The sequence below is a fragment of the Nelumbo nucifera genome, chromosome 8 (genome assembly GCF_055504915.1).
Source record: "Nelumbo nucifera cultivar China Antique chromosome 8, China Antique-T2T, whole genome shotgun sequence".
Taxonomy (NCBI): domain Eukaryota; kingdom Viridiplantae; phylum Streptophyta; class Magnoliopsida; order Proteales; family Nelumbonaceae; genus Nelumbo; species Nelumbo nucifera.
Genome location: NC_142656.1, coordinates 24168289 through 24192861, shown reverse-complemented (window position 1 = coordinate 24192861; position 24573 = coordinate 24168289). Strand labels below are relative to the sequence as shown.

The 24573-nt window shown below is 37.0% G+C and overlaps 1 protein-coding gene across 1 annotated transcript in view; it reads right to left on the bottom strand.

The window, feature by feature from the left end:
- Window positions 1–11056: 11056 nt before the first annotated feature.
- LOC104609168 (DNA-directed RNA polymerase 3, chloroplastic) overlaps window positions 11057–24573 on the bottom strand; it is a 45738-nt gene continuing 32221 nt past the window's right edge. Inside the window, exons 14-19 of the mRNA XM_010275403.3 lie at window positions 15173–15247; window positions 14974–15063; window positions 13473–13520; window positions 13272–13386; window positions 12058–12161; window positions 11057–11894 (exon numbers count right to left, since the gene is read on the bottom strand). Of these exons, the coding sequence (XP_010273705.1) occupies window positions 11784–11894; window positions 12058–12161; window positions 13272–13386; window positions 13473–13520; window positions 14974–15063; window positions 15173–15247 (543 nt within the window). The 3' untranslated portion in view covers window positions 11057–11783. The remainder of the gene's footprint in view (window positions 11895–12057; window positions 12162–13271; window positions 13387–13472; window positions 13521–14973; window positions 15064–15172; window positions 15248–24573) is intronic.

Sequence of the window (24573 nt, the reverse complement as noted above, 5' to 3'; positions counted from 1 at the left end):
TCCTTAAAGAACCACCTTAGTGATCTGCAGGTCCTCAAGCAAGTAGGATGCTATCACCCTAGATGCCCAAGCTTCAGGCAACAATATTGGGACTTTTCCCAAATATTTGAATCTTCCTTGAATTGGAATCCCGGCATGATTCCTTGCAAATACATCCTATAGTTGCTTCACCTGTTATTTAATCAAAGCATCAAAATTATTATTATTTTTTTTGATAAATGAATGAATTTTATTAATCACCAAAGATAAGAAAGTACAAGCTTCCCAAGGAGAGGCACGAGATGCAATCTCTCCATACTAGTTAAATACAGCTTTCCAATTTACTAGAACAAGTTACAAGGTAGCACAAAAAAGACCCTCCCTGGAAACCCCCTGTTTGACCAAAGAATCAGCCATAGCATTAGCTGACCTGCTTACCCATTTAACATCAACTCTCATATTACTAGTTAACCACTTTACTTTTTTGAGGAGGTCTCTGTAGCCCCAAATGACAGCATCTGGGTTTAAAAGCCACCCTATTACCACCCGAGAATCCCCTTCAATTAGGAGATGTTCCACCCCAAGCTGGTTGGCAATCTGGATCCCCCTTGTACAGCAGCTAGTATTTCTGCCCTTGTAGAATCTAAGCATCAAAATTAATTTCAAGTAAAGTAAATTGGGGATGGTTCCTTTTACGATATTTTCTTTTACTTTATCATCCAACTTTGATCAGCTTTGAGCTTTTCATTGTACTCACTCACTACAAAACCCACATTTTCAAATACAAAGTATGGGTTCACTATTTTGTTGTTGAAGACCTGTTCATTTCTACTCATCCATATGAACCAAATTCAAGTGTTGGGCTTTGTTATCTTAGTAATTCTACTCAGTTGCTTTTCATTTTCTCTTAAGCCTTTTATTTGGAACTCCTACTATCAAGACAAAAGCAAATGAACCTATGCAATCTATTTTTCTTCTAGTGGCTGAAATGAACAAGAAAAAAGTGCACTAAAATAACATGAACAGGCCAAAAAGCAGCATATTGCTTCTTTTGTTTATTTTCAGTTGTTCTTGTGGAGAGTGGGATGGTGGAACAAGACTTAAGGAGTTTGGTCAAGACTATTAATGACAAAATTACCACAAGAGTTTTCATTTGCTAAACTGTGTATTCATGTAGATTCCTCAGTCAATTTATTACTCACAAACAGCTAGTAGAGTAATTTCAAAGTGCAAAATGCTTGGCTTGTTTGATGGTTTGAGACCTTGATGGGAAAGCATTTGACCTCAATGTTGAGCAGTAGGGTCTATCAATTTTAAGCAGGAAATTTATAAGACTGATTTTTATACAAGTTGCCACCTGTATGAGGATTGGCAAGGCTTCTATAAATGTAAATAATGTGTAACCATTTATAGCATGTAAAATCAGTCGTTTGACAATGATTTGAGGGAAGTAAAAGGATAAGAGGAGTGATTACATGGTTATGAAGACAACACGGTGGCCCTAGGTTCCAACCCCATAAGGCTATGACAATGGTCAGTAATAAGCCTGGTTGGTGAAGAGGCAAACAACAAGGATCAAACATATCCCTAGTGCCAAAGTGAAACACCATGTCGGTGGAAATTGAAATTTTCTTGGTGGTGGTGGTGGTGAAGGGTGCCAAAGTAATTGCAAGCAGAAAACTATATTTAAGTGCATTAATATGTTATTTGAAAACCTTCTTGCAATTCTTTTGTCATAGAAATTGTCCTTCTTTATAATAAAATTCTTTTAGAATTGTATAAAAATGTAAAATTTCTTCCTTTAGCATTTATTTAAGTCACAAAACCATCACAGTAGTAAATATATACATATTTGTTTATCTTGTGAATGCAGATTTGGGCATTCATTTCCTTCCTTTTTGAGATGGATCCCCAGGGAAAAAAATACCATGACTGATTATTTAGCTAGTGGGGGAGTGGAAATGATCCTTTTGTACAGAGATAGCTCTATCTCTCCATAATTTCTAAGGTTGGATCTGTTTATGGTATTTTGTGTACATCACCTCATGCACTTCTTCTGTTTTGTTTCAATAGAAACATTATTTTCTTAATAAAAAAAAATTAAATATTCAGTTAATAAGCCATCTAAAGGAATTTAAAAGACTAATTTATAGAGTGAATTTTGAAACAGTTAACAAATCACAGAAAATGAAAACACTAAATACAACAAGAAAATCATGCAAAGAAAATAAGAAAAGAAATTCTCATGGGATCAAAGATTCTAAATTACAATGTTTTGGTAAACCTTTAAAGACTTTCTATTATGGAGAACCAGAGAACTTTTTTTTTTTTTTAATATTTTTGCTTCATGGGGCCATACAACAGGGGCTAACCCGTCCCCCATCCCCTTAACCCCCCACCCCCCAACCCTGGTGGAGAACCAGAGACTGCTAACAGACTTAAACATCTGATCCGATGAAGTTGTACCACTTGTTTAGTTTGTTCATAGAAGTATCTTTTTGTATATTCCCCAGTGTTTAGGAAACTGGACTGGACTAGCCTGTCAGATTGGTTGAACTGCGACCCAGGCATATATCTGGTTTGGTCATAACTTAAAACTGGAATAGGTAGAAAACTGTCCAAAACCGGCTGATCAACTGGTTTAACCAAAAAACCAATGAACTGGTCTGGTTTCTGCCCCATGAACCTCTTCCTTTTCCGGTTCTATGTTGAACCCGGTTCTCTAATCATTGATATTCCCTATTTACAGCTCCTATATAGGATTTTCTGTTTGGTAATAATACTATACTATATCTTTTTTCCAAAAAATGTATATAATGATACTGAGTATTTTCTAGTGACTTGATTTGAGCAATTGGATGCAAGGACAAAAGGACTTAAAACATCTGACAGAAGTTGATAGTGGTGATCAAATATTGCTCCTCTTCTAATGGAACGTTGTTCAGAATCCCCTTCTATACACATGATCCAGGGGTATCTCTAAGTGGAAGAAAGCCCCAACCATTCTCCAAAATACCATACTTTGCATGATAGGATTTTATTCATCTGTCTCTGAGGTTAGAGGTCAGTCCCACCTTTCCATTCGAAGAGAATATTTTTTTCCCATTCAACCAAATGGGAAACTGGGCAGGGATTTGGGGAGGAAGAAAATGGCTTTAAGCATGGAAAGAGTGGTAAAAGGTGTTAATGCCAAAAGCAATTTTTCACTGAAGTCGAAAAATTTAGAGGGACCAAGTAATGGTCAATTGGTTCATATAACAAAGGTTTTCTCTTGGTTGAAAGAGGATCTCTTTGGAGCAGGTCCTTGTAACAAATTCAAGAGAAGGTATAGGAGGAAGAGGTTGAAAGACAAGGACAGAGTTAAAAATAGGGAGGATGAAGGTTTAACACCTAAGAAGGTTCAAACTTCTCTGGAATTGGGGACCTCAGTTCTTAATGAATTACTTCCTGAGGTTTCGATCTAGATCATAACAAGGCTGGCTCAGATTTGGAGGAAGGGTTGGAGTTGCAGGAGAGTGACAATGAACAGATTTTGGATTAGGTAAGAGAAGTTGAGAAGAAAATTGGGCTGGAAGAAATGGTAGGTATGGAAGTTCAAGTAATTAATGGGTCTCTTCTTGGGTGGGGAAGAATTCTCAAGAAAAACTTCCATGAACTTGGAGATGGGAGGGAAAGATAAGGCCAGTAAACTTGATGGCTGAAGAGATTAAGAAGGAAATAGGATTCTCTCCCTTTTTTGGGATGAACGGTTTGACATTTGGTTAGGTTTTTGAGGCTTTTTGGATTAAGTAGAAGTGGGTTTTTTATTTTGTTTTTCAGAGAGGATCAGTGGGAATCTTTGAGGTTTTTGGGTGTTTGTTTAGATTGTTGTATTTACTTTTTTAGGTGATCTCTCATCACCGGGTGATGTATCTTTTTTTTAAATGAATTTTCATTTTTGTTTATCTTAAAAAGACATCAACCAAATGGACTTTCTTCTCATCATTGGATCCATTCCCAATAAAATGTTTTCTTCTCCAAGGCCTCAGCCACCAGTTTCATCATGGAAATGTGCAAAATTTTAAATGCTGAATTGCTGACAAAGAAAGAACAGAAATACTCTCTTCTATTTCATATCTAATAGCCTGTTTGGATCCCACATGAAATGGAATAGTCTCTCTTTTTATAAGGGTTTTAAATTGCATTTGACCCAATAATGTTGTCATCTGAAATGGACTCATTTTCTGTTATTCAGAAAAACTGAATGAGTTCATTTCTTAAAATGCTGAAGTGACCTCATTGCAATATTTTATTAGCAAATTGGAATACTTCCATTTTAGATGCTCTACTTGTGCTCTAGGATGAAATGCAAAATCAAATGAAGCAATTTCATTTTACATGGCACACGATGAGTGTTGTATTGTAGAAGACTATATCAGAGTGGTTCCTGACATTATCCACCAATACTCTCTATATAATAGGATGAATCAAAGGCATCAGTACTTCTCTTAAAATAGGGTCAGATGATTTAAGAAGTCTATAACTTATACCTGTTGATGGGACAGTTTGGATTGATGATCCTCTGTATCATGCATATAGTAGACTCCAATTGATAAAAGTGGGTGTGCTCTTTAAGAAAAAAACGCATGGCATTAACATGGACATTAAGATAAAATCATTTATCTGTATGCAATGTTTTCGGTAACCTCACATGTTTTTGTAGTGCAACAGAAGCACTTGCTCTGATGTTTGTCCTGATAGGGAAATTATTAGCAGATTACATTCTTGAGGTACTCTGCTATGAACTCTTACCTTCTGAAGAATACACTGCAAAGTCAATTATTTGTATCATTGTTAGAGGGTTTTGGTCATGCCAAGTTCAGATCTGCATCATTGTCCCAACTAACTTTGGTCATGCCATGTATGTATATATGTATCTACCTATCTACTACACACACACACATGTATGTATGTATTAAAATAGGCAGGTCATTTCATATATAATTCTATATCTGGCTGAAAATAATTAGCAGATTACTGACACCTGGCAGCCCAATGTGCACATGATGATGTCATCAACTCTGCTGGATTTAAATTACATTCAATTTGGTGATCTCTTTCCCTCCCTCCCCCTACATTAATGGGTTCTCTGTTGATGGCCTGTAGTATTTTTGCACCTATTTGGGACCCCCTTGAATGCAGAATAGTAGAATACCACTGCTTCTGTGAGTGAGGATTTTATAATATGCATCTCGCACCTCTTTGTGGGAAACCTTCACTGTGTAACTCTTCTATTGATCTTTAACAAATCTTGTATTATTTATCAAAAAAAAAAAAAGATTTGCAAGTTGAGAAAAAAGCTAAAGGATACCAAAAATTGGAATAGTTAATGGTACAGCAGTTATGAGCTTACATTCCACTCCATTGGTATGAATTCCCCATTATGACATGATGATATATTGATATCCTTAATTGTTGGCATCTCTGTTATTAGATAACTGAAAATAAATGCTGATTATGCTAAAATTAAAAATAAAAACCATTTACCTTAAGAAATGATTTTCTTTTCATACTTTAAGAAACTGAAGTGCTTACATATATTAGGCGAGAAATACTTGATAGCACAAGAAGATAATAAATGTCCAAATTTTTTGGGTGATGATATGCATTAAATATAATATGTAGAAATTTTTTGTGCCAACTACTAGAACTAAAAAGGATAAAAAAGAAAAATAACTGAAAAAAGAAAAGGTAATTACACAGAAATTGGTCCTCCTGGTTTTGTTCAAATGGTATTAGTAGTACCTGTCATATGTCCTGTTGATTTTAAATTCAGAAGAATGAGTATTAAAGACCTCTTCTTTAACATCCAAAGTGTGGAAAGTAAAATATTTCTTACTGCTATTACATCATCTAATTATCCCATGCCTGCTAAACCAGGATAAGCATAGTGGTCATCAATTTCCATGGGGAGTTAAGATGGATCATGTGTATTTTCAAGTTTGAACTACATGATTATGCAATATTTGATTTCTTAATTTCTGATTAACAAACTTTTTATGTTGTCCATGATAAAAAAATCTAGTTTTTCTATCTGTGTTTGAAAACACTTGATTGGTGTGCTAGAGTCATCTGAATTGTGAATTTTGGGTTATAGCTGCATGAGAGGTGTTGACAAGGTTTGCAGTATCAATACAATATGGTCCTGACTAGAGATGGCAATTTTCCTCGTATAGGGACAGGGATGGGAACCGGGGTGGAGACGGGGATTGATAGTGATACCTGAATTGGGACAGGGACAGGATGGGGAGTGAATTCCCTGTCTTGCCCTGACCCCAATTATATATATTAAATATATACATATATAATATTATTTATATCAAAATATATTTAAAATATTTTTATATTTTAAAAAATTTCCCTTATTTTAAGTAAATCTATTTTTAAAAATAGTTTGAATTTAAAAATTTCGGGGTTTTGGGTCTTCGATAGGGAACCCATCCGTCTCCATGAGGGTCAGGGATGAAGGGTCATTTTTATCCTTGGTGGGATCAAGGTCGGGGATGGGGATTTGTTTCAAAGTCGGGGTCATGAATGGGGAATATGGTCCCTCCCCGAACCACCCTGTTGCCATTACTTATATATATATATATATATATATATATATATATATATATATATATATATATATATATATATATAATTTGAGGGTTATGACTCATGGGCACACGACATGGGTGGAAAGTGGTACTCTATAAACTCACTTAATTGATGTATTCAACTCCTGTTAAATTGCATTTGCACGTTCCTCTATTATCTCATAAACCACATATATATGTAACATTCTTTTGGCATTTTTCCAATGTTTCACAAGGTATCCCAGTACTAAATACTTTACATAGACTAATATGTGTTTACACTTTATTTATAGTCATTTGAGCATTAGATTTAAGTGTTATTAATACATTTTGTGGCTTATATACGAATTATCATAGCATAACCATGCATGTTCTAACCATTCCTTTGCATCCATGAATTCCCAAGTGTATTCTAACACATATCTTACTATTAGCAACCTTGGGTGTTGAGCTCTTCAACCTTGTTAAGCTTTCCAGATTGTTCTTGAAGAACAGGGATGTATACCATTTACTGAGTTTGATTGATGGACTTGTCTCTACCTCTCTCTCTAACATTCAATGTTTTATTAATGGTCATACAAACCATGCACACACAAAATGAAACACATGTTACAACTTTTTCAAGTTGCAACTTGTGAGCATGGGGATGTAGGTGAAGTTCAAGAGCTGAAGACCTGTGGAATATCTATACAATCTCTCAATGCGGTACTTGTATTCTCTTTATTTTACAGTCTTATCAATTAAAATAATAAATTTGGTTTGTGCAGCTTGAATCCAAAATAGATAATAATCAATTGGTTCAATATGACCCCTAATTACACCATCCCACCCCCCAAAAAAAGGAAGAAGAAAAAGAGTAAGAGTGAGAGACGTGTGTAATGCTTTTGAAACAAGGTGGCAAAGAGCAAAAGATGTATATGTTAGTGTTACCTATTTGGATATGTTACTATTTCTTTTTCTTATTTTTAGTCCTCGCTTTTTGGTAAGTTTACCCAGGTATGCACTTAACTGGGTAAGTGTTTCTCAGGAATGATTTACCCGGGTAAGTGCATTTACCCATGTTCTTTTATTTTCCAGGTAAACAAGGCAATGCCCATTCTAGCCATAAAAATTCATTATTAAAAGGGGCATTTTTGTCTCATTCAAGTGCTAGTGACTTTCCTCATAGATGGGAAAGTTATTTACCAACCTAGGAGAACTTTCCTTGAACCCCACATAAATCTGAAAAAAGAAGATAGGTTTCCTGGTCAATGGGAATTAAAATCCCATAATTACCATTGACAAATTTTCCCCCCTCAAAAAAAAAAAAAAAAAAAGAATCCCCTTACAGATAAATTACAGACTGCCACCCTGCACTCATGGGGTGGTGACACTCAACTTCCTGAACTTTGTTTTGTGTGACAGAGAACCCACTAAAACCTAGGAGGGATTCAATCCCAAGTCTCCACCAAAACCAATAGAGATCTTACCAACCAGCCATTTGCCACCTTGCAAAAAATGAGTACATAGAGATGTTCCCAATTTATGGCTGTAATGGCAGTTGGGACTGTGTTGGGACGGACTCGTGATTCACGAATGAACTGTTGTGTTTGAATGTCAGTTGATAGGGATCTCTGCGGATAGAATGAGGTTCAGGTTTGAGTTGGGGACGTGCTACCCCCTCGTGTAGCCCCTTCTGTCTATAAAAAAAGGAGTGAGGTTTGAGTTGTTTCTAACCTTAAATTGTTTAAATGTCACTTGGGACTTTGTGCTGTGTAGTTGCTACAACCCAGCCTGAGCCCAGGTTTCTGTGTACAGGCCCGACCTAGGCCCGCAACAAGCCCACAAAATTCCGGGTGGGGCTTGGGCCCAACACTTTAGACTCGGAGTGAAAAACAGCTCGGCCTCCTCGTCAGTTATCTTAAGGTTCTAAACATTGATTACCTCCGAATATAAGGTAAATCCAAATTTTATTCGTTTATATTAACATTTGAATTGAATCTTATCTTATTCACCATTGGATTTGAAGTTAATTCCGATTACAAATATGTATAAATATATACAAGATACAATTTTTTGTTCATTACATATTTATATTTTCACTCTTCTCAAATGGAACTTAAGATTTAGTTTGGAAGGAATACAAATACGAATATGTACAGTACAAATACATACAAAATAATACAAAATACAAGATTTTGTATTCTACATATTTATATTTATACTCTTCCAAAATGGAGCCTTATATGTTATAAATTACAAATGGTGAAAACATTATAAATTATTAATATAATAATCTAAAAATGATCGATATTGCATATCATTAACAAAATATATTAAAAATAAATTTTATGAAACTTGAATTAATAATTATTTAGTAAAAAGACAACATTCAAACCAACTTCAATAAAAGGCAATTATCCAATGCTGGTCCAAGCTATCTGGGGTCTTCGGAAGGACTGTCCTAAACTTTGGCATTCAAATTGACTGCTTTCATGCTCGAATCTGTGTTTTGACGCTTGTCAGCCTGAGATTCTATACAGCAAGCAATGTCCTGTTCAAACTTTTTTTTTGTTTGAAGACCCAAACAAACCTTATTAGTAGATAGAATTTAATTAATTAATCATATACGTTTAAATCAAATACAATTGGATTTTATTAGATTAGACGGGTGGATCCATGTTAAATCCAATTATAAATTAATCAAATTCATATCACCCTTAACTGGATCAAATTTGAATTCAAAATTCAGATAAATAGATACCATTTACAGCCAAAATAGTTTCAATATCTAATGAACCCAATTAACATTTTAGTGGGATTGTTGAATTGTGGATCCCATCGAAGTTTGAGGGGGTAGGTACTCTATTTGGTGAGCTTTACACTGAAATATTCTCCTTGAATAATTTTTGTCTATTATTCACTTTATCCATATCCAGAGTTCAGATCTGTGCCCCACAAGTGGGTGCCCCACGTCCCACCCCACATCCCCGCCCTGTATTGGGAACATCTCCCGATGATGACATCATCGGAACTGATACTATCATCGAGAGTTGTTCCCAATGCATAGCGGGGATGTGTTGTGGGACGTTGTGGAGCGCAGATATGAACTCCTTTATCCAAGTATTTCCTTAATTGCTTCAAACAACATGAAAACCGACAGAAGAAATATTTTCTTTATCACCAAATTTCCTACAAAACAAGGTTCTCAGTATCAATAAACTAAAATGCAAAAATTGCATTTTACACATTTTAAAGTTGTCGGTCCATACATGGGGTCTTGGAAGGGCTGGATATAGTTCTAACCTGTAGCATTTTTTGCATAAAATGACCGCTTTTCAAACTCAAATCAGTTGGTGAGATATCACAGTTGACAATTTTAATGCTATAAAGTTTTAATGTAATTGGTAAATACACCTCATAACAGATGAAAAGTAAATACACCACATGATATCTTTTATATGATTGGTTGATATAAAAATTCAACGTATCACAAATGTTCATTTCTACACTGTGGTAGGACTCTAATTACACTTAAGACACCTCCTAAATCCTTATAAATGGTGTATCAGTTTGTTCAAAAACCAATACATATCATAAGATACATAGTAATATATTGTAAAATTTTGAACTTTGCTACAAAATAAATACCAAGGTTTTTAAAACCGACCCGGAGACCGAGTCAGTCAGGGGTCTGGTTCTCGGGTCGAACGGTCCGACCATTCGAACCGAACAATTGGCCCGTTCTGACAAAAAATAAAAAACGGTTAAAACCGCTGAATAGTTCAAACGGTTCAACTGCCTGGGTCAGCAATTTGCTGACCAAATCAATGGTTTTTTTTTTGCAAAAATCCGGTTTTGGGAAAAAATGGAACCGGTCACCTGACTGGTTCCCGTTTTTTCCGGTCCGACCATCTGGTCTGGTACAGTTTTGAAAACCATGGTAAATACAGCATCAATTAATGGATATTGAAGCCATGACAGCATGAAATTCAGTAATGGCATCCATCACTTTAGAGTTAAATGTCTTTATCAGATTACCAGTATACATGATGACAATTAAACCAAATTTTGTGAAGTAAAACTATGTTTAAACAAGAATTTCATAGAATTCAAAATCAGGTTTCATTACATTGTCGTTTTTGTCTATGCACCCCTTAGATTTCATTGTATGTTTGTAAAAATATTAGAAGCATTACACAGTCCAATTGATCCCAGGTCTAGCAGGACGTATTAGAACAATTGAATCCCCATATATTCTTCATATTGGATTATGTTACATAACGCTAACTAAACATTTGTAAACCGGGACTGGCAGAGTTGCAGTATGTGGGTACATAGCTGCAATTGGTAAGCTTTGAGATTATGATATGCTTCATTAGTGTGCTGTCTATCTGATTGGCATTATAACTTGGGCCAATGCAAAAGACACTCCAGTTGATAGCAATAATTCAGTCTATGTTGACAAACGAGAATTCAGATACAGCAGAATCAAACTTTATATTTTTATGACATTATATTGAAATAATAAATATACATGGTGCAGTTTGCCATATGGCTGGTAAAATTACAGCAACTGAACCTTTGACCTATGTAATATACACTGGATGATATAAACAGAACTTGAGAGAATAAATAATAAGCCCAGTACAAGGGCCCAACAAAGCAACAAATCAAGAATTGACCATGAGAACAATAAAATCAGCTTCAATGGAAAAACATCAGGCAGAGCACCCGGCATTTCAGTCAATTTTGTCATTCTGTCAGCTCGACAGATCCCCAGTTCTGGCTTCATGAAATTTCCCAAGATTATGATATTTCACAGAAGTATGATGTCAGGGCTGTTTGTTTCCTTCAGCATGTGGTTAAGTAAAATAGCTGACCAACCTTAGCACCTTTAGGTTTGATCACCATGGTTGAGGAAGTTCTTAGATAATCCTTGCAGGAATATATCTTCAAAGGGAATATCACAAGCATCCCATTGGAGATGTTGTCTTGATATGGAGGTGCCTTTTCTCGCCCTCTCATTTTTTTTCTCTATTTTGCATTATTTTCTTTCAAATAACTCTAAGCTCGTGGAAGCTACCCCTCCATAGAAGTACACAACCAATTAAATAACTGCACTCCATTCTGCTTAGTCTTTATAGTGTATCTGATCCTTCTATACAGCACATTGGGCCAGCATTTTGCAAATGCTCACAGTAGTGTTCAGTTGAAGAAGTATGGAGATTCAAGAACTTCTTTCAAGTCAAAGTCGCCTCTATCAGGAAGTGGAGGAAATGTCAACAATGGAAAGGATACCTGGAAGCTCTCTAGCAACTGGACACAACCAGAACCAGAATTAGGACAATGAAGAAATAACTGAAATAAAAGCATCACATTAATCTGTCATTTCTTTGATGGCATAGTTAGTACACAAGGAACCCATTGTTTCACATCTAGACCCTTAATAAAAATAGAATACTAGATTAAATATGCTTACTCTCTCAAGTATTGGCATGTCGTAAAGCTCCACAAATTTCTCCCTAAGAATCTGGTTCATTCTATCAACATCACATGCATGTGTCCAGAAGGAGTCATGCACTCCTGCAAAACAATTTTTTTTTAGTAAGTTAAGAATTTACATACAGAATTGAAAATGCTGATTTGGCAGAACATATATAGTTCAGATACAGGAAATAGAGAGTGAGACCAGGTTCAAAAGCCTATCAGAAATTACAAATATTTTTAGTTTCCTTATGGGTTTACTCATAGGACATTAATTCGTAGTATTGGTGACTTAAAATGAGGATCTTTACTGTAGCTGAATAAATAAAAATGAAAATAAAGACATCTAGATATTCAAACCTAAACATGCTCTAGCCTCAGATTCATGATCCAAGTTAAAATCCAGAATCAATGCATATACAACCCAACTCAGTCTTAATCCCAATCATTTGAAACCAGTTGCAAGAATCATGTCCAAACAATTTTTCTCCATAGAATCAGTGCATATGGATTAAAAAATAACAAAAAGAAGTTAAGGCACCTCTGTGTCACCAGGTAGATTCCAGCATTTGTCTTGAACATAAGAGTTCTGTGACAGTATTGCACTACCCACTAAATACTGTGTACGGTTGTCTGGCTCATTCACTCAGTGATTAATGATCATCAAAACTTATTTGAACCAATGATCGATTATTCACTCAAAAATACAGTATTGCCTATTGCTTTTCCCTGTTGCACCCTACCTATCCCCATGTTTCTTGCCAATTCCTCTTCCATTAAAGAATCCAAGTACCATTTTTATAAAAATTTCACCTATTATTTTTCAACCTAACCAAGATAATGCCATAAGTTGTCTCAGCTAACTAAATTGAAGATTTCAAACATTTTCAGATCAAGAGGAAACCAAAGCCAATTCTCTGTTTCTTCTATGAACTGTTCATACAAGAATTGATGACACAAAGCAGTTGTTCCACAAAATAGTGGAAGATTTGAATGGGATTTCGATCTAAATGGTTACAGCAAAATAAAAGGAAAATTATACTCTAATTGAATAATTCTTAGTTTTAGAATACAAAAATAGTTGTTTCACCTTTCTTTTTTCCTCTCTCTCTAAAAGCCATACATGATCCATTTTAGTGATATTTTTGTAACCAAACGTTCTCATTACAGAGTTCCAATCTACTGCTGACACAAATTAGCAAGACAAACCTGCAAAATGTAAGCCGGCATCCCTGCAGGCAACAGCAGTCATCATCATGTGTGACCCGTCAAGAGAGTGTACAAAATTGGGTGGAAATGCTGTTCTCTGTCTTTTAACCTCAACCTGACGTTGGAGACAAGAGCCAAGTTTCAGAAAATGCTTATCACCTAAAGAAAGAGAACAAAAATACAGAAAGAAGATTGAGATACCAAATCACCCTCCCGCTGCAAAGCCAAAACCTGAAGGGAAGTTCTAACCTGCAACCACAACATGCACATAAGTAAAACATGGTTAACATTTAAAAGGTTACACCAAGGTTCAAAGTATCGGAAAGACAATTTTAAGAGACGTATCAGGATACGCTTTGGATACAAATAGATACAGACTAAAAATTAAGATACCTATAAATATGTTAGGAAATTCAAATATATCCTAAAAAAACATATATTTATTAGTATATAAATTTTAATAATTAATTCTAGCATTTATTAATAAATATCCATTAAGAAAAGAGAAAATTTACTTAAAAATAATAATGCATACGACCATAACAAACAAATGGGCATGGCCTAGTGGTGTCTTATGGTTGTTAAAACCTAGTGAGTAAGGTTCGAATCTTGCCATTGTTTAAAGTCTATAGTTTTTATACTAACAAAACGAAATTAATGAGACAGGATCATTAATTAGCGAAATTAATGAGGGAGTATCATTAATTAGTGGAATTAATAAGAGAATTCGCTAAAATTCAAATTTAAATTTAAAGTAGGAGTAATTGACTAATTAATGAAAGAAAAGTTAGAATTAAATATAGAATTAATTAAAGAGATTAATGAATGAAGAGCACCCAAAAAAATCAAGTGTATCGATGCGATACATACAAAAAGAAACGGAACAGATGATTTCTACACATTCCGCATGCTGGGCTCTTGTCGGAACGATATGTATCAGCCGATACGGCCCGATACGTTGCGAAATTTCAAACCTTGGGTTACACAATGTGCAGGAAAAATCAAAGGAGCATTGTTTTTTTTTTTTTTTTTTTGAGGTACGACAAGAACTTCTATTCAGGTAAAAGTTACAGCACCATGAGAGGCACTCAAGTTTTTTGGCTACAGGGAGTCAGTTTGGGAGTGCATTATGCAACATCTTCCAAAAGATGTACTTCTCAGAACAAATGTATCATCTACATTTTACAATAGATGGTTCGCATATAAAGTACAAAAGACTTCAAAAATAGGAGCCACTGCAAATCCCTTGCCACCTCGGCACCTCCCTTTCTCAAAAGAGAAATGAAAGTAAAAGATTTTATTTTCAATAATATGAGAGGCATGAACAAAGATAAACAGTTTAGGTATAAATTGCTTTAGTTGGAAGATTCAAGGAGAAAAATGTAGTTATTAGTTTGGGCATTAATAAAAAGTAAATCACTATGAAGAAAGAAAATATCAGGAAACCTGAATTTTTTTTTTTTTTTTTTTTTGGGGGGGGGGAGGATCCCAGATCAGATATCAAGAGTAAAAATTCATGATCACTTGAACTTTAAATCCTTCCATAAATTTTATTTGTAGGACCATTTCCCTCTTTTTCACTAAGAATATGCCCCTTGTCCAGTTATTTTCCAATTGAAAATTTTACATGGTTAGCATCTCAGACTCCAGGATTTTTATGGACATCTATTTTGATGAGATTCCATTAATCTGAAACACTCACAAGATGCCTTTGAGGTTTAAGATAAGGTTGCACAACTGGGAGCCCCAGAGGAGTTGTCCACCTCACAGGCTGGTTCTCTGATGCAATAACCTGTTGCAATCATCCAGTGGTTACAAAAAACATATCCAAATCTTTCATGGTAATGAAATTATTGATGCTATCAACAGTCATTAGTCAATACACATGGTAAGAGGCATACCTTTGCACAGTCACTAAGCCATCCCATTATACTACGTGCAGCTTGAAACATCTCTTCAAGAGCAGTCAATGTTACCTATGAACAAGATGTTCCGGACTGATGATTAATAACAAAAGTGAAAAATAACTATGATCTACGACATCTCTATACATGTAATTCCTTGTGCACCTAAGGCATGAACCCATGTTGATTTTTCCCCAGTTGATAATAGAGATCAAGATTTTTTATTGAAAACAGATAGCAGTGCAGTATTAGAAAACTCCCAAAGGAACTCAAAAGCTTTTATTGAAAACACAGATAAAAGCATAGACATTAGAAAGCTCCCAAGGCAGATGAAACAAAACCCACAACTCAGTCAGCCTGCATACACCAAAAAAAATCTATTCAGAGGGGCCTAACTCCATGCTGAGCATGGCAACTCCCAGATCTAGAACATGGACGCAGACATAGATATACATTGATACACATATTTGCAAATACATGTGTATGCTCTTGTGCTTGTAGTAGGGGTGCAAACCAGTTATCAGATTTGGAGAATTAACAAAGCATTGGACCTGGGCCCTTGGGTGGGACCCATTCACACAAAGATGCAGCCCTACCTTGGGGTGCAATTTGGGCAGGCTCGGGTTGAAGATTTGCTAAAATTTGAATGATGACACTGTAATTTCCTCATATTGGATACCCGACTTGCACCCCTATATGCTTGTGAATTTTGTGTATGCCCAAAATCCAAATATAAAAGAAGAATAAATATCATGGTTCACAGAATGGAACTGCATCTGAAACATCTCCATACATCTTTAATAGTAAAATACAGACAGCTTGATTCACATATGTTCAATTGTCTCTTATGCATATTGACATTTGAATCCTGTTGAATGTGTGTTTGCATACTTAAAATCTATAGATTAATATATATATATATATATATATATCATCATCTAAAAATATTAGAAGTTTCCCACAGCTGTGTTCCTATATTTGGACATATTTGCTTTTGCTCCCACCCCCATGTTTTTTGTGTTTTGAATTCATCTCCCTACATTATCTAGATTTCATGAATCCATATTCCTGATGTTAACAGCCATCCTTGTTATTTAAGAGCATACATGGCTGGCATATTTTAAACATTTGAATAAAAGAAGTCCTCAAATCCACCGATTGTGTTAGTCTTAGAAGACAATGATGGGATACTATTATGAACATAAACTTGCTTAACATAAAGGGATTTTCAGGTTTTCCAGTAAATAGACTGGCATGTATTATTTTTTGACAAGTTTATAAAAAGAGAAATAATCTTACAATTTATGACACAATTTGATTCAATTTTCTCTACGATTTATGGTACAATTGCAATTTTCAAAACATTGGCCCGAGTTGGGCTGCAGGCCTGGGTGGACCTGTCTCTTTTTTTTTGGAAATTTCTTGTTTTTCTTGCTAAGTGAAAATTACAGAACTAAAAAATAAAACTAAACAAAAAACACGAACAATTAACAAATTAGACAACAAATTGAAAAAATTCTAAAAATTTTATTTCATTTGAATTTAATGTATACAATTGATTTGATCAATTGGTCATATATGAAATAATAAAATTAAATTGAAAAATATTACAATAAATTTGGAAAAAAATAGTATAATAAAATTGAAAATAAAAATTTATATACACATCTATGTATGTATGTAGGGGTGTCAATTGGACTGGATTTGGTCCAATCCGGTCCAGTCCAATGTGAGTCCATTACAAATGGACTCGGTCCAATCCAGTCCAATGAACATTTTTGACCATTTTGGACTGGTCCAGAGACTGTTCAATCTGTTCAAATTCCTGTTAATTTAGATTGGTTTCAACACAAACCTGGTTCATTGACCAGATATTGACTCAGTCCAATATATTCCAATATAAATTCGTTATGGATGGACCAGGTCCAATCCAATATGTCATATTGGTCCGTCCAGTCCATCCAAATTCAATGTCTTATTGGTCCATCCAATCCATCCAAATGGATTTTGATTTGGACGGAGTCCAATCCAAAACTGGTCCATTGACACCCCTATATGTATGGGCAGTGTCTGTGCTACCTGTGGGCCTTAAAACCCCATCTTAGCACAACATAGAGGTTTGATCCAGGCCTAGCACAACCCACTTGCTACAGTGACCGGGCAGTGCTAGCCCGTGGGCAGCATGACCTAGTTTACAGAGCTCTACATGGTAATAACCTGGTTGTCTAATTCTAAGTTATCTCCTATTAGCAGATTTTTTTTTCTTTGTCGGCAAACACTACTAAAGATATTTGGGATGGAGCAACGAAGACCTATTCTCAAAACTAGAATGTTCTTAGAGCCTATCAAATGAGAAATCAAGAAGACAGGGAGATAAACCACTTGTAGTGTTTTTTTTTTTTTTTTTGCTTTGAAAACTTTATGAAATAAGATAGATCACTTGGAGGCTGTGGTATGGGAGAGTATGAATGATGGTACTACCTATCAAAAGTTGGTAGAACAGCGCATTTGAGTTTGTGGCTGAAGTAATGCGGAGTTTGACATTGCCCGACAACATATTCTTTCCCATGAGAGTGTCACTCTCTCTTAAGCATATGCCTTTGTGTTTGGAGAGGAGAGTAGGAGGAATGTTATGATGAGACAGTATGGGATTGAGTAGTCAGCCATGGTTAGCACTAACAGGCCTAAACCCAATGGGGATAAAGGTTACAATGAGAATAAATGGGAATATAAGGACTTGGCGTGTGATTATTGTAAGAGACCCAAGCATACCGAATACACTTGTTAAAAGCTCCACCCTCACCTTATACTGGCTTGGATCAAGAACAAGAAGGGGAATGCCAATATGGTAGTGATTGGGGAGTCATTCATATCTCACACTCTAGCTTCCTTGGAATCTATTGCAGCAGTAGTAATCAAGGTCAAATTGGAAAAGTATGGGCAATATATGAGTTAGCGAGACACTGCTAGTTCCTATTCATCTCAAGGGGGAGAACAAAGTGTAGGCAGTTCTAGGACATGACAGACCACTTCCTTTGCTCGTATAGGTATTTCATATGTCACTACTAACCATGTCTCCACTTCAAGGATGGACCTCTCTGGATTATAGACTCAAGTGCCTTTAAGCATATGACCAATGTTTCTACCTTGTTTTCTTCATATCAGTTGTGCTTTAGTAGAGATAAAGTTTCTATTACATATGGTTTTCATGTTTCCATAGTATGGAAGGGATTTGTTAGAGTGACTTGACACCATTACTTTACCTTATACTCTACATGCTCCTAGACATACTAATCTTTTAGCTGTTAGTAGCTTGACCAAGAGCCTAAAGTGTTCAATAACCTTTTTTTCCTAATCATTGTGTTTTTTAGGATTTGGGGTTAGAGAGGACGATTGGGAGTGGTCATGAGGTGAATGGAATCTACCTACTAGATAAGCTTCCAAGTTATCAGAGTCATCATGTCAACAACAGGAGTAATGGGTTAGAGCTTGTGAGTCAGATTATGCTATGGCATAATCGTTTAAGTCATTTATCTTTCAATTCTTTACGTTTTTGTTCCTGAATTTCTATTAAGTCTATTAAGTTGTTTGGTCTAGAGTATGAAAGCTGTCTACTTGGAAAGCATTGTAGACAATCTTTTTCTTCAAGTAATAAAAAGAGTTCTGCTTTTGATATTTGTAATCATTCATGGAGAGTGGGAGGCGAGAGAGAGAGAAAGAGAAGGAAAGGGAGATACGATTGAGAGAAAAAGAAAACTGTCTCTGGTTGCCGCCAGCTCATTATTTATATTAACTTAATAAAAAAAAAAGAGTTGAAATTACAAGTATGCCCCTGGCGGCACACCCTAGAAACAAACTAATAAGAAAAAAAGAAAAATAACTAACTAACAGTATCTTAAGAGGACCACCTACTAACAGCAACTATAAAGTAACAATTAAATAAGCCTTACAACACTCCCCCTCAAGTTGGGCTAAATATGTCTATCATGCCCAGCTACGAGTATGGAAGCCCTTTTGTGAGGACATCAGCAAGTTGTTCCTTGGAGTTGACATAAGGGATGCAAATTTCTCTTTTTTCCAATTTTTCCCTTATGAAGTGTTTGTCCACTTCAATGTGATTGGTCCTCTCATGTAGGACAGGATTGCTGGTGATGCTTATTGCTGCCTTGTTGTCACAGTAAAGAGACATAGGATTATGAACAACAACTCCAAGTTCCCCTAGAAGATTCTTTAGACAAAGGACTTCAGCCACCCCATGTGCCATAGCTCTATATTCAGCTTCAGCGCTTGACCTTACTACCACACTTTGTTTCTTGCTTTTCCAGGTCACTAGGTTTCCTCCCACAAATGTGCAATACCCACTCGTGGACTTTCTGTCATCCACAACACCTGCCCAATCAGCATTTGTAAAAACTTCCACCTTTAGGTGATTATGTTTACTGAATAGTAGACCTGTTCTGGGATATTTTTCAAGTATCTAAGAACTATCTCTGCTACCTTCATGTGTGGTTTCTTAGGAGAGTGCATGAATTGGCTTAGAACTCCAACTGAATAGGAAATGTCTGGACGGGTCATGGACAAATAAATCAGCTTTCCCACTAACCTTTGGAACTGTTTCACATCTTTCAGAGGCTCACCATCACAGTCACCCAACTTGTGGTCAACATCCATGGGAGTCTCTACTGGCCTTGCACCTAATTTGCCTGTGTCCTGTAATAGATCAAAGGTGTATTTCCTTTGAGAGATAAAGATACCCTTTTCTGAGCAGGCGACTTCAATTCCAAGGAAATACTTCAGGGGACCTAGATCTTTCACTTCAAATTTTGATGCAAGGAATTGTTTCAATTTTTGTATTTCTGAACTCCAACTTCCTGTAATGATGATATCATCCACATACACTATCAATACAACAACCTGTTCCTGACATCTCTTCACAAAGAGTGTATGATCAGATTGACATTGTTTGAAGCCCATCTGCTGAACTGCCATGTGAAACTTACTGAAACAAGCTCTGGGATATTGTTTTAAGCCATAAAGAGACTTTCGCAGCTTGCACACCTTATTTTCACTTACCTTGGTACAAAATCCAAGAGATTGAACCATGTATACTTCCTCCTCTAAGTCACCATTCAGAAAAGCATTCTTTATGTCCAGTTCATGCAATTCCCAATCAAGATTAGCAGCTAATGACAGGAGAACCCTAATTGAGTTCATCTTAGCCACTGGAGCAAAAGTCTCATCATAGTCAACCCCGTACACTTGTGTGTACCCTTTGGCTACTAATCTTGCTTTGTACCTTTCAACTGCTCCGTTTGCCTTGTGTTTAACCGTAAACACCCATTTGCACCCCACGGGGTCTTTCCCCTTTGGAAGATCCACCAATTCCCAAGTTTGATTTTTGTGAAGAGCATTAATCTCCTCCTTCATGGCATCTGTCCATTCGGGGCATTTTAAGGCTTCTGCATCGTTTCTAGGAACAGGGATGCAATCAACTGCAGATAGGAAGGCTCGGTATAAGGTGGAAATGTGATCATAGGAGACAAAATGGGTAATGGGGTGTTTGGTAGTGCATGACCTGACTCCCTTTCGTTGAGCAATAGGAATGTCAAGGTCATCCACAGTAGGAGCAGGGGTATCAATAGGTGCAACAGGGATTGGACTTACCTCCTGGGAGTCTAACGGTGTCGGTTGCTCAATGTTTGGCTGCTCCACATCTCTATCACATTGCTGATCTCTACGACATGTACGTTGGAAGACACGAAAGGGAGCAAGGTCCGGAATAGAAGGAAGAGAGACTTTGCGGACCTGAACTTACTTCTCCTCTTCCACACTACTACTCTCCCCCTGAGGAGAAGTAGGGAAGAATGGCTCAGACTCAAAGAAGGAGACATCCATAGACACAAAAAACTTATAACTAACGGGATCAAAGCATTGATACCCTTTTTGAGAGGAGGGATACCCCAGAAAGATACAAGGAATGGACCGAGGGTCTAACTTACCTCGAGATGGAGACAAATCATGGACAAAGGCACGACAACCAAAGACTCTCATGGGAATGGAAAATAAAGGGGACCGAGGGTACAATAACTGATGAGGGGCCATGTAGTTCAGCACTTTGGAGGGCATGCGATTGATGATATAAGCAGCTGCAAGTATAACATCCACCCAAAACCTTTTTGGAACATTCATGTGTAACATCATCCCGCGAGCTACCTCAAGGAGGTGTCTGTTTTTTCTTTCTGCAACACCATTTTGTTGTGGTGTTCTGGTGCATGAGCTCCTATGAATAGATCCGTGGGAGACAAAGAACTCATTGAGCTCACCATGGAAGTATTCTTTTGCATTGTCGGATTGGAAGATCTGTATTTCAACATGGAACTGCGTAAATACCATCATTTGGAAGTCTTTCACAATCTTTGGAACTTCATCTCTACTACGCATGGGGAATACCCATGTATAGCGAGAGTAATCATCGATCAATGTGATAAAGTACTTATATCCACCCTCAGAGATTACATTAGTAGGCCCCCATACATCACAATACACAACATGGAAAGGAACACTTGATCTTTTATTACTTGAGTGACAAGTTGTTCTACATTGTTTGCTCAATTGACACGTTTGACATTGGAACTCTGACACTGAACATGACTTAAATAAAACCGGAAATAAAGACTTTACTATTTCAAAAGAAACATGACCTAAACGACTATGCCACAAAAAAAAATTTGACTCTTATTTGACTGACTATGTGACTCTGAGGATGACACCGAGAGACCAGCTTTGTTGTCGAGAATGAAGAGACCATCCACTAGGCTCCCTCTACCAATCGTCCTCCTAGAAGTTAGGTCGTGAAAAACACATGAGCCAGGAAAAAAGGTTACACTACAGTTTAAAGAGCTTGTGATACTACTAATTGAAAGCAAATTTATAGGAAGTTGAGGGACATGCAATACACAATTCAGGTTAAGGCCATGGGGAAGAGATATTGATCCTTGGCCTGCAATGGAGGAGAATGAGCCATCTGCAAGCCTCACTTTATCCCTTCCTGACAAAAGGCTATAGGTCTTAAACAAGTTCGGCTTACCAGTCATGTGGTTAGAGGCCCCTGAGTCAATGATCCAAGGGGAACCTGTGGGAGTGACATGGGTTGCAAAAGCCATATTACCTGATGTAGATGCAAATGAAGTAGAGGGAGTACCAGTGACTGAGCTATTCATCTATCGCAAAGTCCTACCATAAGACTCCAGGTGTTCTCTGAAGGAATTCATTATATCTTCCTTGGGGTCAGAATTATTAAGGTGGTCCCGGGTAGTACCAACAACCTGAGTATCTTGGGTTCCCACATGTGCAGCATTCTGTGTTGTGTTCATCTTCTTCTGACCTTGACCTTTACCCTGTTCTTGGTTCTTCACTGCCCACTTGGGTTTCCCGTGGATGTCCCAACATGTGTCACGTGTATGCCGTGAACGCCGACAGTGGGTACAAAACAACTTGTCTTTATCATCAGTCTTCTTAGTGTCACTTTTCTTCCCCGTGGAGTTATTATTCACCGCAGCCAAAACAACTTGTTCTTCCCCGTGGAGTTGTCACAATCCGCCTACTTTCTTCCGATTGAACAAGGGAGTATACCCCGTGGAGTTATCAATGGTTCATAGGCAGGGTTCAGTCCCAACAAGAAGGCAAACACACGTTGCTGAGAGACCAACTTCTTGTAGGCCTTAGCATCATCATCATGTTTCCACTCTATAGCCTGATAATGATCCAATTCTTTCCATATAGAAGTAAGGGCTGAATAATATGAAGACAAACTACGATTTCCCTGTTTATAGGTTGAAGATTCAGCTTGTAACTGGTAAACCTTGGCATAATGCCTTTGTTCAGAATAGGTAGTTTTGGCCTGTTCCCAGATCTCACTAGCGGTGTCTGCCCACATAAAGTTCTTCACATCAGGTTCCATGGCTGCAAGGAGCCAAGACATCACCATACTGTTTTCTTGGTCCCACCTATCATGTTCAGCTATCTCACCCTTCCATTTATGTAACCAGCTTTTCCCCTTGCTGTTACATAGAGTTTTACACTTTTAGCCCACTCCAGGTAGTTCAGACCATTTAAAGGGGTAATTGGCATGGGAAACATCATGTTTTCACCTCCCATACCAGCTGTGCTGCGGGTCGGTGTAACCCCCGATGAAGTTGATTCATAATTTGCCATAGAATACTGCTGAAAACAGTCCAAATCCCACACAACTACACAACAGCCACAAGCAGAATACCAACCCTCAAGAAAACAAGAACCTGCTGAAATCAACTCTGTGATTGTTCAGTCATTAAACCAGCCCGGTAATCAGTCCAACACAGCCAAGGCAGACGTTACTATCATTCTGACTACAGCCCATACAGTCTAACAATCCAGCATCCAAACGAATGTATAGAACCAAGGAATAAGGCCTTCACACCATTGGCCAAAAAAAGACAAAAACAAGAACACACCTGTCCAACACTTGTATGAAGGTGCCAACCAGAAATCGACTAAACAGCATCGAACAGAGAAGAAAGGGAGTCTCTATCAGCATTGCCCTTCTTCGACTAGGGTTTCCTTGATATTACGACCAAGGAAGAACCCACAGGAGTTGCCGCTAGTAATCTGCTAGGGTTTCTCTGTCTTACAATGGTTTCAGTAAACGGTTCTTACATAGTTTAGAGTGAGAACTAAGGTATTTAGATTAAATAATGCTAAGGAGTATTTTGATTATTGAGAAAATTAGAGAGTGGTGAGGGCAATTTAGTCCTTTAGTTAATTGGGAGGGTATGAGATTCCACGAGAAGCTTCAATACCTAAAAATCTAGATTAAAGAGTGGAACCTTTTGGAGATTGGAAGGTTGGAGGAAAGAAAGCAAATTTTGATGGAACAGATTGAGGATTTGGATTCGAAGGAAGAAAGGGGATCTTTTGGAGAGGCAAATAGAGAGAATAAATGGAGTTTGAGGAAGTAACGAGAGGATCTTTTGCATAAAGAGGAAATTTTAGGACGAAGATTGTGGCTGGCATTCATGGGCTGGAGGACAATGGCTAGGATCCTAGAATTCTAGCAAGAGCTACAGTTGCATCTCCGTGGAAAGCCATCCAATGATATACTTCCAGCATTCTCTCCTTGGATCATGTATGGCTTGAACTCAGATAACCTAATAAAATTTTGGGAACAAATTTGGGTTGGGGATTCCCCTTTGATGGATCAGTTCCCCTCTTTATTTGCTCTGTCAAACCTAAACAACGAACCTATTTCTTCCTTCTTAGTTCCTTCAGACTCAACTTCTGGCTTTGGGTGGAACCTAGGCCTGAGAAGGACCATTAGGGATACAGATTTGGACTGCATTTTGACTTTGTTAAACATCCTT